General features: G+C 40.9%; 1 protein-coding gene across 1 annotated transcript in view; it reads left to right on the forward strand.

Annotated features, from left to right (window-relative positions):
• Window positions 1-17,062, forward strand: part of samd4a (sterile alpha motif domain containing 4A) — a 110,669-nt gene that overhangs the window by 83,566 nt on the left and 10,041 nt on the right. The window contains 5 exon segments of the mRNA XM_036593990.1: window positions 236-321; window positions 813-931; window positions 2,456-2,669; window positions 6,770-6,896; window positions 13,659-13,742. Of these exon segments, the coding sequence (XP_036449883.1) occupies window positions 236-321; window positions 813-931; window positions 2,456-2,669; window positions 6,770-6,896; window positions 13,659-13,742 (630 nt within the window).

Below are 17,062 nucleotides of genomic sequence, written 5' to 3' on the forward strand. Positions count from 1 at the left end.
GTAGTTCTTGGTATAGTTTTTTAGGCTCAGGTCTACCACAGGGCTAGATTTCTGACCACACTATACCAAGGAAAAAGTTAACTTAGAAGTTTTAGACCAGAAAGCATTTTTATTTTCTTCTGTTTAAGCAGGCGGAGCAGGGAGCGTGTCATTACCACATACCGTGCCTTGCTGAAACCGGTTATTTTTGAGTGTTTGGGTTTCTGAATCTCTGCTTGTCTTTTTTTATTTTCAGTTTGCACACAGCTCCTCGTCTCACGGCCGGATGAAGAGAACATCAGCTCATACCTGCAGCTCATTGATAAGTGCCTAATCCATGAGGTGAGTGCAGAAGAGTCTCACTCTGTTTTAATTCAGTGTTTCAGATCCAGTGTGTGGTACACTGACTCTAAAAAAGTTGTGGACTGAGGACCTCCACCATTCAGTGGGACATCAGACTTTTTAATGTTTTTAAATTTAGATTTTACTTTTGTTTATTTTAGGATTAAATGTGTTTTTAATGATGTCTCATATTTAAATGTTTAGTCTATTTTTCTGATTGTACATTCTGTATTGTTTAGCTCTTCAAACTGCAAGGTTATCATTTAATAACTGTTACTGATTAACTAATAGTAACCATAAATTATTGAGCGTCTGCTGTATAAATATTCAGAAATCTGATAAGGAGTATTAGCCTGTATTAGTAGAGTCTGTAAACAGTCTAATAACCTGACGTATAAGGTAATAAGGGGTTGTGGTGGGTTTTTCGGACGGGCTGTGAGTCATGATAATATTCTAACTTATTCTTCTATCCCTCCCTCTCGTTCTCTCAGGCTTTCACAGAGACGCAGAAGAAGAGATTGTTGTCATGGAAACAGCAGGTGCAGAAGCTCTTTCGCTCGTTCCCTCGTAAAACCCTCGTGGACATGGCAGGATACCGTCAGCAGAGGAGGTAGAGTTCACGGACTCAGAGCACACACACATTTACAAGTGTGTACAGTTGATTTGCTGAATTCAACATATGGGGGACAAAAGAAGACGGAAAAAAGGGCAGAATTGTTCGTGTTCCTTCTGCGCCGCCCCCTAAGAAAATCAACCAAGCGAAATAAACTAAACAAAAATCACAACCTTTAGAATTTAGGCAACTTCTGAAAAAAATCCTGGTCATTTGAATGTGGGTGTGGTCATAGCATAAGCCCCTCCTCTTCCCACCTACTTTGCTTTGATCATCTGCACAAAGATACCACTGTTATTCACTCAGGGTGGTTTTCATGACACATAGGACAGTAAACAGGAAATGATTGGAGCAGGGGATGAGGGGATTGACCGTACAGTTTTTTGCATACACGAAGATTTTTTTATACTGCACTGAAAATGTTACACCCTTACTAGTTTCAGTTGCTAATGCACAACGAAATCGGAATCATATCGGTGTATTTATTGCAGCACCTCTCAAACTGTGGGCTGTGGCCCTCTGAGGGGCCGCAGTGGGGTGCTAAGAGGGCCACAGAGAAGTCTCAGAAATTGTATCTTTATTTAGTAAGTTTTAATTTTGCCAGTTTATTAAATCTGCTGTGGCAAAAATGTCCTACTTGTTTCAAAGTGGTAGATGTTGAGCATTATCTGAGGGAGGTACAGTGGGCCTTAAAAAGTGTGAAAACTGCTGATTGTGCTCTGGAAGAGCTGAATGAGGCTCGATTACTGCACTAAAATACATGCTATTTTTGCGACCATACTGAAAATATGGTCACGGTTTTACATTTAATAAATGTTGATGGAACCCAGGGGTGTCAAACTCGACCACTAAAGGGGCCATATAAAAAAATCTCAACAAACCCGTGGGCCAGAGAAAAAATGTTTTTATTTCATTTTTGATTAATGTTGTGCTGTAACCCGAACTGACCATTGTTTATTCAAAACACATAAAAACATCAACAGTAAAATATAGGCACTTATAGTAGACCTTGAAATATTATATGAATAAGAATTGAGGTGTAACTGCTGTCCCAAAGATTGTTGTGTAGGGAGGAGAGTCAGAGCTCACATTACGTTGCAGTGCATGCTGGGGACTGTAGTGCAGCGCATTGTAAAACAGGATAATATTAATAGAAAACTAAACTACTTTTGTGTAGACCTTGCATAGACCATATGTTTGACACATGGGATGTAACGGCATCAGTGTCTGTAGAAAGGTACATTAAAATTTCAGATATTGGCATTGGCCCATATCGCTGCGTCCACGGTTGCTAAGCAACAATCGGACAGTCGGAATTCAGGGGCGCGATTTAGAGATAGATGAGTTGAAAATTTCTGGGCTGTAAAGAAAAGAAAGTGTAAAATCTTAATCTCACTCTTCCTCTCTTCGCCGTGACGAGTCTCAGCCTGACCCGTCCCTTAAGGTTTCCCTCTCTGATGATGATGTGATGATGTCACGTTGCTGCTATGTGACCGTGCTTTCTCTGTGTTTGTGTTGCAGTGGCCGTGGGTTCGGTCAGTCTAACTCCCTCCCCAGTGCGGGTTGTGTGGGCAGTGGTGTGTCCGGCAGGAGAAACCTGAGGCAGTTCCCCGTCCCTTCCCGCAGTCTCCCTGTGCAGCGTCTCGGCCTGCTGGGCACCGCCGGCCTGCTGGGGCACACGCACACCCCCCGCAGCTCCAGCAGCACGCCGACCAGCCTCAAACAGGGCAGACAGGTGAGTGTCACAAACACTGACCATCTCAAACAGGGCAGTCAGGTGAGTGTCACGAACACTGACCATCTCAAACAGGGCAGACAGGTGAGTGTCACGAACACTGATCGCCTCAAACAGGGTAGACAAGTGAGTGTCACAAACACTGACCATCTCAAACAGGGCAGTCAGGTGAGTGTCACAAACACTGTCCACCTCAAACAGGGCAGTCAGGTGAGTGTCACAAACACAGGGCAGACAGGGTGAGTGTCACAAACACTGACCATCTCAAACAGGGCAGACAGTTGAGTGTCACAAACACTGACCACCTCAAACAGAGCAGACGGGTGAGCGTCACAAACACTAACCACTTCAAACAGGGCAGCCAGGTGAGTGTCACAAACACTGACCACCTCAAACAGGGCAGACAGGTGAGAGTCACAAACACTGACCACCTCAAACAGGGCAGACAGGTGAGTGTCACAAACACTGACCACCTCAAACAGGGCAGACAGCGATAGAGTGAGAGCCGAACATGTTTTGTGGTGCTGATTTTTCCCCTTTTGCTATCAGCGCCACCTATCGGTGAGCTCCAACACCACAAACCCTACTAGTGACTAAAACAAGTTTGTTTGTAATTTTTAGTTTGTTTCTGTTAAAGCAGATCATCATGCTTTAATTTAACTCTGCATATATTGTAGTACAGTATGTATTTTGTTATTATGTTTTGGTCGGAAACAAAATCTTAAAACATGCAAGAGAAACTCTGTGGTATGTAGATACGGCCAAGCAAGCTCTACTATTGGCTAGGACTTCAGGACCTGAACTGAAGACCTACCAACTTAATTAGGACATGACAGAGGACTTAACCAATCATGCTTTGATTTACAATGGGACCAACTTTGTGAGAAATAAGATCACTCTAGTCCTCCCTGGAAGTTCTAGATACATCACTGACTGTAATTACGAGTCGCAGTCTAAACAGTTTCTGTTTGGTTGTTAGGAATGGAAAACAGCGGCTGCAGCTCTGTGTTAGGACTCTTTACCGAAAGAGTCACTGGAAAACTGATACATACATCTCAGATATAATAATAATAATAATAATAATCAGATTTTTTTTATTTATATAGCACTTTTCATGCCGGTGGCAGCTCAAAGTGCTTTACAGACAGGTGATAAAACACAGTTATACAAGAAATCATTAGTATTTATTTCGAATCAGAATAAAATAAAATAGATCAAATTAACAATAAACACCACAAGACGTACAGTTTTAATTAAATACTAAGTTAAAGAGAGACGTTTTTAGATGCTTCTTAAAAGTGAACACTGAGCTTGACTGTCTAATAAAAGGTGAACTGAGCTCCACAGTTTAGAAGCAGAATAACTGAACGAGTCTCTCCATGTTTTCTGTATTTTACAGAGGGTGTTTGTAGAAGGCCAGTATCTGCAGATCTTAGATTACATGCTGGAACATAAACAGACAGACACTCTGTGATGTAAGCGGTGCTTTAAGGTCATTTAGAGCTTTAAAAACTAGGAGCAGAACTTTAAAATCTATCCTGAATGATACAGACAGCCAGTGCAGCTCTTTTAAAACAGGACTGATCTGATCTCTCTGTGTTGTTTTTGTTAGGATGCTGCTGCATTTTGTAAGAGTTGTAAGGGATGTATAGTTAAATATGTTCTGTTACAGATTTCAAATAAAACATATGGAATGTCTTTACAAGCTTTAAATGTCCGTGTTCAATCCAGATCAGGGATGTTTCCCTTGAAGTTCCTTCGAAAAGGTTCCTTTCCATCAATAGAGTTGGTAGACTGTTTGTGCAGGCATAAAGAAAAAAACACATACATGCAAAAGTGCTGCTCTCAAAAAGCCTAAAAATGACTACATTCATAAATAGAATTGTGTAGCACACAATTCAATGTTTTTGTCAAAATATGAGACTTCAGAATATTTATTTTGCACATGAAAGGTCAGGTTGAGTTGGTTGAAAGAAGTTTGGGTGACTATTGACTTCTGCTGTTTGTTAGCAATGTTAGCTCCAGCGCTAAAGTAAAGAAACAGAACTTGAACGCCAAACATGTCTTGGGCGATGGGGTAAATAGACCACTGTGTAAATTATATCGTTCCTTTAAGACTCTCGTTGTGATGTAGAGACTCTAAAGTCTGGCATAAACTCATTAGAGTGAATGAGATTTATGCTGGTTCTGTAAAACCTATCCAGCCTATCAACAGTTGCTACGAAAGAACGCATTTGAGGGTAGGACGTGAGGTCAAATCCAGCCAGTTCACAGCATTCCTGAGCTGTTCCATCATCAGCGCTGAATGGAGGAGTGCAGGATTTGGAGCAGCAGTGGTAACTCCGCCCACCGCGGCCCGTCTGCTCTAACGTTTCCCTGCATCATCACTACAATAGCAGGAAACTCCAGCACGCTGTGGACGGAGGGGTGAGGGGAGCACGAGTGTCGGGATGAGTCATACTGAGAGAGAGGAACGACTGAAGGGGGGCAGCACAGCGAGGAGGAATGGAGAAGAAACGGGAGGGGGAAAGAGAGAGAGAGAGAGAAATAAGAGATGAAAAGAGAAGAGAGACGGGGAGAAAGACAGAGGGGGTAGATAAATAGAGAGAAAGCAACAGAGAGACAGGAGAGGAAGGTGGGGAAGAAATCTCAAGAAAGAACAGGAAGAGAAAGGAAAAGAAAGGAGAGAGAGGAGAGAGTGACAGAGAGAGAGAGAGAAAGGGAAAGAAAAGAGGCACAGACAGAGATAGTGAGAAAGAAAGGACAGAGAAAAAGGGAAAGAAAACGAGAGAAAAAAGGAGAGAAAGACAAAGTTAGACAAAGGTGAGAGAGAGACAAAGACGGAGAAAGAGAATGGAGAGAGAAAATAGAGAATGAGAGAGAGAAAGAAGGGCAGAGAGGAGAAGAGAGAAAGAACATGCAAGAGAGAAAGCAAGGAGAGGAAGAGAGAAATAGGGGACCGAGAGAAAGACAGGGAGAAAGAGAAAACACAGAGAAAATAGAAAGAGAGGGAGAAGAGAGAAAGAGTGAGAGACATAAAAGGGAGAGAGAAAGAAAGGAGAGAGGAAGAGAGAGAGAAATAGGTGAGAGGGAGAGAAAGAGAGAGACAGAGAGAGAGAGAGAGAGAGAGAGAGGCAGTGAGAACAGTGCACAGGCATTTCCTGTTTTTCCCTGCCTCTCTGTACAGGAGGGCCGAGAAGGGGACAGAGTGAAGCACATGAAGGAGGGAGGGAGAGAGACAGAAAGAGAAAGAGAAAGACAGACAGACAGACAGTGGATGAATGACTGTTTTACTGACTTTCTTTTTAGCAAGTTGAAAAACTATTTTTGTGCCTGTTGTTGGTGACACAGCTCTGGGGGGGTGTTTGTCTAAAGATCATCTGATTTCAAACGATTGTTTAATAATAAATCAGATTTAATGCAAAATGAAAACTGAACAAACAAAATCTGAAATATTTGGATGCAGATTTTTTGTATCTTCTGGAATTTCGCTAAACAAAAAAGAGTCATTTGTTCCTCACAAAACAGACAGGCACCCATATGGAAATCTGATATACACTCTCAGAAACAAAGGTACTAAACGGTCACTGGGTCAGTGCCCCTCTCGTCACTGGGGTGGAACCCTCAAGGGTCCATCTCAGTACCTTTAGTCAGGGAACATAACTGAACCATAATCCACTGAAATGATATGTTCTAAGCTGTACTGACTCCACACACCCCGTCTCGTCTCCTTATAAAAGATTGTAGATACAATGAAGTGGACGGTCTGTGTATGTACGTCCATTTGGGCTCCCGAGTGGCACAACCGTCTAGGCGTTGGCCGTTTCATCAGGAGATCCCTGGTGATGCTACAGCTGTCTGTGGCCGGGAGTCCAGGAGAGCACAATTGGCCTCACTCTCTGGGTGGGTAGGATGGCCCCCCACGTCTCCCCAGTCACTCAGCGTGATGCCAGTCAACGCGGCGGTTAGCGTCCTGTTGTGAAATTAGATTTTTGGGTGGACTGTCACTTCAAGTGTGTGAAATGGATGAAACATGTTGCATCAGCCTGTTGAAGGATGTTATGTATGATGCTGATGTTGTTGTGTTTGTGTTTGTGTAGGGTCTGTGGTTTGCCAACCCCGGGGGCAGTAACAGCATGCCCAGTCGCACCCACAGCTCAGTCCAGCGGACTCGCTCTCTCCCCGTCCACACCAACCCACACACCATGGCCATGTTCCAGCAGTCAGGTAGGAGTGACTGTCCTCTCCATGTCACAGCACCATCAGACCATGTTTATTATTCAAAATCCCTGATCTCATCTTTTTAAAATATGGACATATTTAGAAAAATAAGACATGAAGACACTCCGAACAAGTCACAGCTATAACTTTACAGCAAAGCTGTTCTCTCACTGTCGATCCGAACTGACCCTTTGCTTTTTCTCACGTTTAATTGGTGTTCCAGCGGTGTTTCCCACTGTTTAATTTACATCCTACACCTCACCACATGCGTCTTCAGATTAGGAAATGGCTAAACGTATGTGGAAGGAAAATATATGTACATAAAATAGCACAAATTAAAAATATGCAGCCGTATGCAGAAGCTTGAACACCCTTAGTCAAATTACGTTTTGTTGGTTTTCTGCATTCTAACACAAGGGACACACTTAAAGCTGCACTATGTAAGATTTTTTGTGTTTAAAATTGAGAGAAGTGTCATTACTGAGTGAGCAGAATAAAAACAGGCTGATATATGCTGAGCGTGTGCTGCTGTGAGTCGCCCTGTAAAGCCTGTAATAATCACTTAAAAGTCAGAGGCGTCGGTTTGGGAGTTTTTCACACCACATCATACGTCTTTACGCATCAACATCACACAGACTCAAAAAGAAGAACTATCTCAGAATCAACATTATACTGATAATAATAATAATAATAATAATAATAATGTTTATTTATACCTTTCATATGTTAAAAATGCAGCTCAAAGTGCCTCACAATGCAAAGTAAAAACAACAGAGGAAGAAGAGAAAAAAGATAATCAAAAATAAAATAAACAAATAATAAATAGCAGAAAAGGGGATACATTAATAATTAAAATTAAAAAGCACAAGATAAAAGTGTAAAAAAAAAGAAAAAATGCAATAAAAATATTTCTAAAAAAAAATAAAATTAATAGTAATATTCCAGTAGAATTACACATTTCCACCAGAGAGGTCTCCAGGTCCCCCAAACTTAGCAGCCTTAAATATGGCATTTTAAGTATAGCATATTTCTGCAATTTGTACAGCTGTATGCAAACTTTCGCATATTACTGTATGTGCAATATGAGTGATGTTTTAAACCATATCTTCTAGATAAAATTTTACTGTGCTGTTCTAAATATTTAAACATATGCTAGTATATCGCTGCTGTTGGAGAAAAACCTCGTATCTCCATTTTTGTCGTTTTTCAGTTTTTGACATATTTTGAAAATACCTGTTAGCCTTTACACTGTGTGTAAATTACATAATGAATGAACCAAAAAAGTGGCCCAAAATTACTTGGACAAAAAGTCTGTTTCCATTGACTTACATTAAAAGTAGAGTATGTTTTTTCCTTCTCCTGTAAAGTTATCATTTTAGAGATACGAGGTTTTCTTCCGATGTGTACATACGTCATACATTAAATATATGTGCAGAGTTTGGCTGTGTGTGCGTAGTTACTGGTTGCTAAGCTACGATTAGATGAAGGCTTAGAGATAGCCTAAGATATTTTTTAGCCGGTTAGAAAACTTTGTCAGATGATGTACTCAGTGATCAGGTTCTTCATAGGTTCCAGGATAGGAAGTGCCACTTTAGGAGATATATGCCTGTGTGGACACGTCGGCCCTGTTTACCTCCAGTGAATTATGGAGTATTTTTTTTAAAAAGTGGTGAAATTCTCTTTTAAAGTGAGATTTGAGGTTTAGAGGTGACTTTGCTGTTTAAATCTCAGAGTCTGTCTTGTCAGGTTGGAGGTTTCTGACTGTGTTTATTGAAATGAGATCATTAGTGTTGTGGTCATTTGCCTGGTGACTGGCTTTAGACGGACTCTCGGGCATGTTTTTAAAGCGAATCTCTCTCCCTGCTGCGTTCGTCAGCTGAGTGTTCCACTGACACACATTCCTCAGGGACGATCTCTCCAGCGCCGTCGCTCCGCTCAGCAGCTGCCACTGTGCAAGCTGACATCAGCGTGTTAGCGCTGACTAGCTTTAGCTTGTCGTCTTTATTAGAGGTGAAGTGATGTTGTGCTTCAGCAGTGTGGAATGAGGGGGAGAGTCGAACTGTGTGTGTTCGTTTTTGTGTATTTCCAGGATGAAAACTTTGTAGGAAATCCAGAAAAAAAACAGGGTTAACTTATAATTTTAGTACCAGCAAAGTGAACCTGACTTTGTAAAGTTTACTTTTTATTTTTTAGGAGGAAAACCATTTGTTTTAGGTTGCTGAGGTTAAGGTCAGGGCTAGAAAATTCTTAATAAATATAGATATTTACAGATGTATAATATGTATAATACATATATGTGTATCATTGTGTATATATAAACAAAACCTTGTATCTCCATTTGTCGTTTCTCAGTTTTTGACATAGTTTGAAAATGCCTGTTGCCCTTTACACTGTGTGTAAATTTCACAATGAATGGACCAAAAGAAACGGCCCAGAATTATTTGGAAAAAAGTCTGGTTCCATTGACTTACATTAAAAGTAAAGTATGTTTTTTTGCTTCTTATTATTTTGGAGATATGAGGTTTTGTTCTGACATATATGTATATATGTATGTATATATTTGGGTCATTTTACAGAAACGTCCATTTTTGTGTCCCTAGCATTTACAGATATATTAAACTTAAAAAACATGTTAGGGTTACAATTTATTTCAATTTTAAAAACTTATTTTAACAATTACACCATCTTGATATGTCAATTTATCAATATTGGCTTTTAAATCAATTATTTAGAATTCCAAGCACCACAGAAGAGCTCGTCCTCACAGTCATGTGTGAAGGGTGAGGCCATATTTTGAGGTAAAAACATGTTTTTGTGCAGTTTTAACTACAATAATCTATACATGACTATGAAATATATGAATTAAATGACATAAAGAAAACAAATGCCAAATAAATATTATAAAATATATAATGAAAGTTCCCCAGGAGTCGTGTCACTGGTCTCTTAATCTCTTAGTTTGAAATGAAAATCACACTGATGACATCACTCGACTTCCTTTTACCTGTTTTCTGAGATTCTATGAAGAAAAGCACATGGTGAGTCCACTGTGTCTTTCAGTTATCAGAGATTTTCTCATTTAGCTCATGATTTCATATGAAGCTTTTAGTTGACGTCACTTTATTCTGAGGTAATTGTGAAAAAAATAGAATACAAATAGATTAAATTCCATATTTTAGTGGATATTCCATGACTGACCACATGTGGTTTGATGCTCTGTAGCAGCCGTTTTTTTAGAATACATTGTTCATTTAAAATGTCTCTGGTGTTCCTTTATTATGTGTAACACCAATGAGGATCAGTAACACCACTGACTCCTATGGACAGATAGGAAAGTGGACGTTTCTGTAGAATGACCCAGATGTATGTATGTGTATATGTAGCTCATGTCCTGAAAGTGTATAAAAACAAACATGCTCGTGTGTGTGTGTGAAGGAAAAGTGCAGCTGTTACAATGAGTGTCTTTGTATAGCACAGCTTTGGAGTCCTGGCACAGTTTCCATGCCCTCTCTGTCTCGCTCTCTGTCTCACTTCTCTCTGTCTCTCTCTCTCTCAGCATGTGGAGTTTTCTGTGAGCTACTGTGTTTCCTATCTCTGTATAAAAGAAGCTCCATGCTGCTTTTATTGCTGCCTGCGCTGCGTTAGTGAGCTCTTATTCCATATTCTGAACACAATTACATTCATATGGAAACACATTATCTGTTATTGATCTGCTTTGTCAGAGAAGCACTGAACACATAAAAGGCCGCTGAAGTGCGAAGTGCATTCCCGTTCCTGTGTTTGCTTGTTTAGAATTGTAGCTTCTGAAGCAAACAGAATAAAATTTATGCTCTCTATGCAGAAAAATAAATGCAACAAGGCAACAGTACTGAGTCATGAGATTATTAAAAGAAAGGCAAAACATTTTTTTCAGTAACCCACTTACCTACATGTAGCCGATCAGCCAAGACTTGTATGGAGTCTAACTGTAAAACTGCAGCTATGAGACTAACAAACTGGAGCTATGTCAGCTAACAAACACTGCAAGTCAATAGTCACCCAAATCTGTTCTGTAAATGCCTGCCTTAAACTTCTCTTAACCCGCTCAAACCGCATCCAGGTCTTTGTTAAGGTTGCACAGAATTGTAGATGTTATTTAGGACTCAGCCTGACATGCTGTGAGCTATAAAAATGAACAGATAATCACAGAGTAGCCGAACACAGCAGGCAGTGATTCCAGTTGTTTCTGTTTATACACATATACAGTGATCTTTGCTGAATTTCTGAGAGAAAACAACATCTACAGGGAACAGACAGGCCCAATCCCATTTCACCGCTCACTCCTATCCCTTAGCCCTCTGTTTTGTGCATTCATGTCTAGGGCTAGGGTGTCCCGATTCTTGTTGAGATAGAGGGGTAGGGCGAAGTGTTTGGGCGACACGGCCCTCCAAACGGAGGTTTTTCAGACTCCAAACAGAGAGATATGAGAAGAAAAGAAAAACCGGCGAGATGGCTGAACTAGAGGCCAAAGAAACCCACAAATGTGAGAATTTTCTCTGTTAAAAAATCACGATAACTATTGTATTATCTTAGTTGTTAAGATTAATGTTGTTTCAGTCTATTATGGTCGTTTTTTTCATAACAAGCATAAAAAATCACTAATAGTATGCTGATGTCTCGGTAGCTAGTTAGCTAACTTTCCCATTCCACCTTAAATAGTCCAGCAGTTCTGACGCCTGAAGCACCAGAATGTAACTGCTGCTTCATTTAAGGTGGAACGGGAAAATTCTAACAAGAAGCTGGCGAAAAAAAAAAACTGACTTCAGCTTCATATCACTGAAGAATTAGGGGTGGGTGATAATAAATAATTGCCCCCCCCCTCTTCGAAAGCATATGATGCCCTGAATGTAACTAAAGCCCAGCAGTGAGGAGCTGAACTTTACCCTCCTCTGCTGTCACTGCAGACTGGCAGGGTCGCCTACAGAGCAGCGCCGGTAGCTGTTAATGAAGTGATGCTCTTTTTATTTCGTAGGGCAAGATTTCAACCACTACCCCTTCTAACTCAGTTCCAGGGGGCAAGGAGACACTCGAAAACAAGGGGTAGGGGTAAACATAAATGGGATTGGGCCTCAAACATGGCATTTTAATGCAAATGTTAGGAAAAGCAATCTGTAAAATGTGGCGTAACCTTTGCCCTGGCTAGATTTTGTGTTTCATTGAAACACGCTGAAGTGTGTCTCTGTAGAGGATGTATTAACTTACTGGACAAAACATTCATTTGACCAGGAGCGCACAAACTTTTGCACACAACTATATATTCAGTTTAAAAAATTCAAAATGTAACAGTTATTAATAAATAGAAATAGCAGAAACCGCATGTGCACGACCTTCATGAAGAGCCGGATGCAGTTAGAGCAGGTTGAGAGAAGTGTTGTGGATGTGTTTACATAAAAAAGATTTGGGTGACTGTTGACTTGTAGTGTTTGTTAGCAACGTTAGCCCTGTAGCTCCGGCGACAAGCTACAGAAGCAAAATTTGGGCAGCAAATATAATGACTGACCAACTATATCTGGAGTATGTGGAAGACTGAGTACATTTGATTTTGTCACTGAACTATCCCTTTAAAAGAGAAGAGAAGACTGAATAGCAGAAAGAGCTGCTTTTTCCTTTAGATCTTAAAGGGTTAAGAGGTGCCTGTGCTGTATACGCTGTATAATTTGTTGGACAAGCCTGTGTCCAGCGTATAGAGCTAAAAGCCAGCGTCTCGGTCTGGCCTCCCCCTTTCTCCCTCTCCTTTTGAGCCCGGTCAGATTAACAGATTGAATAAAGTGAGGAATACATGGGCACAGACGCAGGGGAAAGCCGGGGGCTGTGTGGAGGGGCCTGAGAGGATTTGGTACCCAAAAATAGCCTCTGGAGCGTGCAGTCCGTCCAGCATGTGGCTAACTCAGCTCTTCGGCCCAGTGAGGGATTTCTGAAGGCCCTGTGCTGTTGACTCAGCGAAAGGCCAGAGAACTTGAGGATCGTCCAGCCTGCCAGTCGTCCCTCTGAAAGAGAGAAAGCCCACTCTCTTAGTGCAGCTCGCCCCACAGCGGCCTGGACCTTTAAACCCCACAGGGGAAACTCTCTTAAAGCGCAGCTGACAGTCTGAGGGATTAAAGGAGTACTTCACCAGTTTAAGCCTAATCTCAGTCTGCCACATCTGTATCGTACAGTCAGTCACCACATCATTTTGACGTATATGGAAAAGAACTTTTAAAGGGGAATTCCACCCATTTTTAAACATTTCTACATAATTCAGTCATTAAGATGTAGGTAGTTATCCAGAGTGGTTTGGTGTGAAATGGTTGATTGTAGAGACTCAGATGTCTTTACAGTGGTGGTGATAGGAACCAGGGGTCGCCATGACTACAACACAAATATAGCCATTTTATTTACTATCCAGAACCACCAGTGAACCTACACGTCTTCTGAGTTCTATATGGAATGTTGATGATGGTAAAATAGTGATAAATCCTTACAGTGCCCTGCATGTACAGTTTTTAGGCCAAATCTTTTAGGTATTCACAACCATTTCATGTAATAACGTCCTGTGAGGGAGCTTTTAGAGACATTAAACAGACCACAGCTGTTTCTCTAGAACAGAGCATTTCCAAATCTTAAGTACTTATTCAGAAATTTTGAAAAATCAGTGGATTTCCCCTTTAATTTCTCATTTCTGGAGGAAATGTGTCCCAGATGTTGTTAATATGATGTGTGTTTAATGTTGTCTGTGTTGTCTGTGTGCAGATTTGCAGGTGCCAGTGACCGAGCCGGACATTAATAACCGTTTGGAGTCTCTCTGTCTCAGTATGACTGAACACGCTCTAGGAGGTAAACTGCACTTTCTCATTACGCTGATCACAAGTAACTCGAGGCCACGTTCACAACATGTGTGACACAGTATGGGGCATTTTCACCACATTTGGGTTCAGTTCAGTGATCTAAGTACAATTCAGAAGTCATTTTAAAAATATACTTAACACAAAAACAAATGGAGGAACTGTTTATACAGTAGAAGAAAATAGACAAAACTGATTTGATGTTTCTTCTTTAAAACTACTAATCTTTAAAATGAGCTGTTTTTAATGGACGTTCTTCACTTTTTCCAGTTTCCAATATACAATCCAGCTTTGTCGATACTGGCCACGGGCATGAACAAACATGGTACTAAAGGTCAATTTTGGTTGACTTCAAGAACAAATTGCAAGAACATTCATTATAAATGTGTTTAGTGCTGTGAAAAAGTCAGAGACCACCTTTTTATTTATTTAATTTCCAGTCAAAACAGCCATTAAGTACAAGTTATTCATTTTTCACTGTCAGGAAAAAGAAGCAGTTCCTCAAAGAATCTGCAGACACACCTCCAAAGTTCAGTCTTAGAAGCTGGTTGATCATTTTCTGAAGTAATCAGACACATTCAGTGGTGTTGAGGTCTGGACTCTGGGGTGGTCAGTCCATCGTTCAGCTTCTTTGTTTGATGTGTCCGTCTCCTTTTCTCAGCGAGGTTTTTCTTGACAGCTACACATCCTTTCAGACCCACAGCGCTGAGTCGTCTTCTCACAGTGGAAGGATGGACAGAAACACCTGTGGATGTTTTCAGATCTGAAGCAGCTTGATTTTCTCCTCTCTCTCAAAGATGAAAGCTTTAAGTGCTGTTTATCTGATGGGGGCAGTTTTGGTGTCTACCAGGTCTTCCAGGTGGTTGTTAGGAGCCACATTTTCTCTGTAGCTTTTAATCAGTTTTTGAGCTCCAGTTTTGGAAGCTCCTGTTTTTTTCCAACTTATTTTGCTTTGACTTTCTCCTTCTTTATGCAAGTGGGTTGTCTTATGTCTCATCTCCTCAGAAACATCTTCTGAATGATGAATAACTTCGACTGATATAAGTTTTGACTGGAGTTTAAATAAATGAAGGGTGGTCTCTGACTTTTGCTCAGCACTGTAGGTTTGTCACACTAAAATTGTTGGGAGCTTTAAAAGCCGGTTTCACATAGAAGGATTGAATCTAACTAAATAGCAGTGCCAGTGATGATCCTTTTTTAGTCCAGGCTTAGGCCTAATCTGGTTCTAGTAAACTGGTCCTAAAAGATGTAAAATACTGGTCTTTTTGAGGAGCTTTTATTTCCAGTCCGTGTGCCTTTAAGGCTGTGCTCCTGTAAGGCAGTGGAAACGCTGGAATGGGCACATCTTCAGCTTTGGCCTCGAATCTAAAGAGTTTGGAATGTGAACAAACACAGTTTGAGGTAGGACTGAATATGGGTCATTATGCTGAGAAGCACATGAGGAAAGTTTTTTGTACTGGAGAAAAGTCTTAAAGGGGAATTCCACTAATTCTTCAGAATTTATCCTAATTAAATCATTAAGATATAAACAGAGTCATTCAGAGTGGTTTAGTGTGAAACGCTCTGTTCTAGAGAAACTTACTGAGTCAGAACTGGTCACAGTGGTGGTGATAGGAACCAGGGGTCGTCATGACTACAACACAAATATAGCTTTATTTACTATCCAGAACCACCTCTAAAACCTCTCAAAGCTCCCTCACAGAAAGTTATAACATGAAATAGTTATGAATTCACTGCCTGAAGTCTGACGCGTTGTTTTATGATAGTTTTGAGAAGATTTTTGGTCTAAAACGTATTTTTTATAAGCACATTTAGGGTGGAGGGATACATGCAGGAAGGCAAAATAGTCCCCAAGGAAAACTTATTTTTTCAGATTTTTTTCAGAATTTTACCATCAGCATTACATATAAAAACGAAGAGAAGACATGTAGGTTCACTGGTGGTTTTGGATAGTAAATAAAATGGCTATATTTGTGTTGTAGTCATGGCGACCCCTGGTTCCTATCACCACCACTGTAAAGACATCTGAACCATTTCACACCAAACCACTCTGAATGACTCTGTTTAAATCTCTAACACTGAATTATGCAGAAACTTTCAAAATTTGATGGAGTTGCTCTTTTTAAACTGAAGAGAGTTCCATAATCGGGTCAAACAGTACGGCCGCGCGGGACAGTCCAGAGGAAAATTACACTGCAGAGGAAAATTACACTGCAAGAGTGAAATCGTACTTTTCCGTCTCGCGATCCTTTCCCGGATGCTTTTTGCTGATGTAAACCCTGACCAAAAGCACCAGCCACAACAAAATGCACAGAATACGTCCACCCTGCTTGCTCAGAGGCCAAACGACTGCTGTGAGCGTCAGCCCTGGCCTGGGTGTGACTCCGGGCTGGAGAGAAAGTTGAAGGATCTCTGCGCTGTAACGGTTCCCATGTGGAGCAGAGTTTTTCTTTGCATAAAGAGGGTGTGTGTGTTCCCGTCAGCGCAGAGCTCAGACAGTGGGCCTCAGTGGGCCGGACAAGCACAGCTTTGTGTGAGCTGAGCGCAGAGACCGAGCCAGGAGCACTGGTCAGCTCCTTTCTGCGGTGAGCTGAGGAACGCCCGGGCCGCCGCTGCCCACAGAGACGGCAGTGTTCCTGTAACACGCTCGCCCCAAAACTACCCTGTACCACACCAACCCCACTCTAACCCCTCACTGCCCCCTCTTCCCCCCCCTCCAGCTGGGCCTCTGAGGGACAGCAGTGGACCTGCCTGCCTGCCTCACTGCTGTCTGTTGCTCTGATGCACATCTAAAAATGCTTTTTACACCAAATATCTGGACCCAACACAATTTTTTTCCGGAATTTTTTGCCACATTGTTCAAAAGTGATGATGCGCCGAAATGAAATTTCTTGAAATTCAGGACACAATATATATATATATATATATATATATATATATATATATATATATTCATGCTTTTTATTTAAACAACTTGCTAAATAATATGAAAGCTATGTTATAATTAAAAGAAGTAGGATTACTAATTCTCAGGAGATTTTTACTTACACTAAAATATGGTGAGTCGCCCTGTAAAGCCTCAAATAATCATTTATAAATCAGATGTTTCAAGTCAGGACTTTTTCACATCACGTTGTACGTCTTTACATATTAACATCACACACACGGGCTCAAAAAGAAGGTCCGGCTCAATGTTTAGGCCTCGAATATTTTCAAAATCAACATTATACTGATGAAGATATGATAACAGTAGTAGATCATTCACTCACATCCTCAGAAGACAAAGTCCTTCAGTGAGTTTTGACTGAGTTC

The sequence above is a fragment of the Colossoma macropomum genome, unplaced genomic scaffold, assembly GCF_904425465.1.
Source record: "Colossoma macropomum unplaced genomic scaffold, Colossoma_macropomum, whole genome shotgun sequence".
Lineage (NCBI taxonomy): Eukaryota > Metazoa > Chordata > Actinopteri > Characiformes > Serrasalmidae > Colossoma > Colossoma macropomum.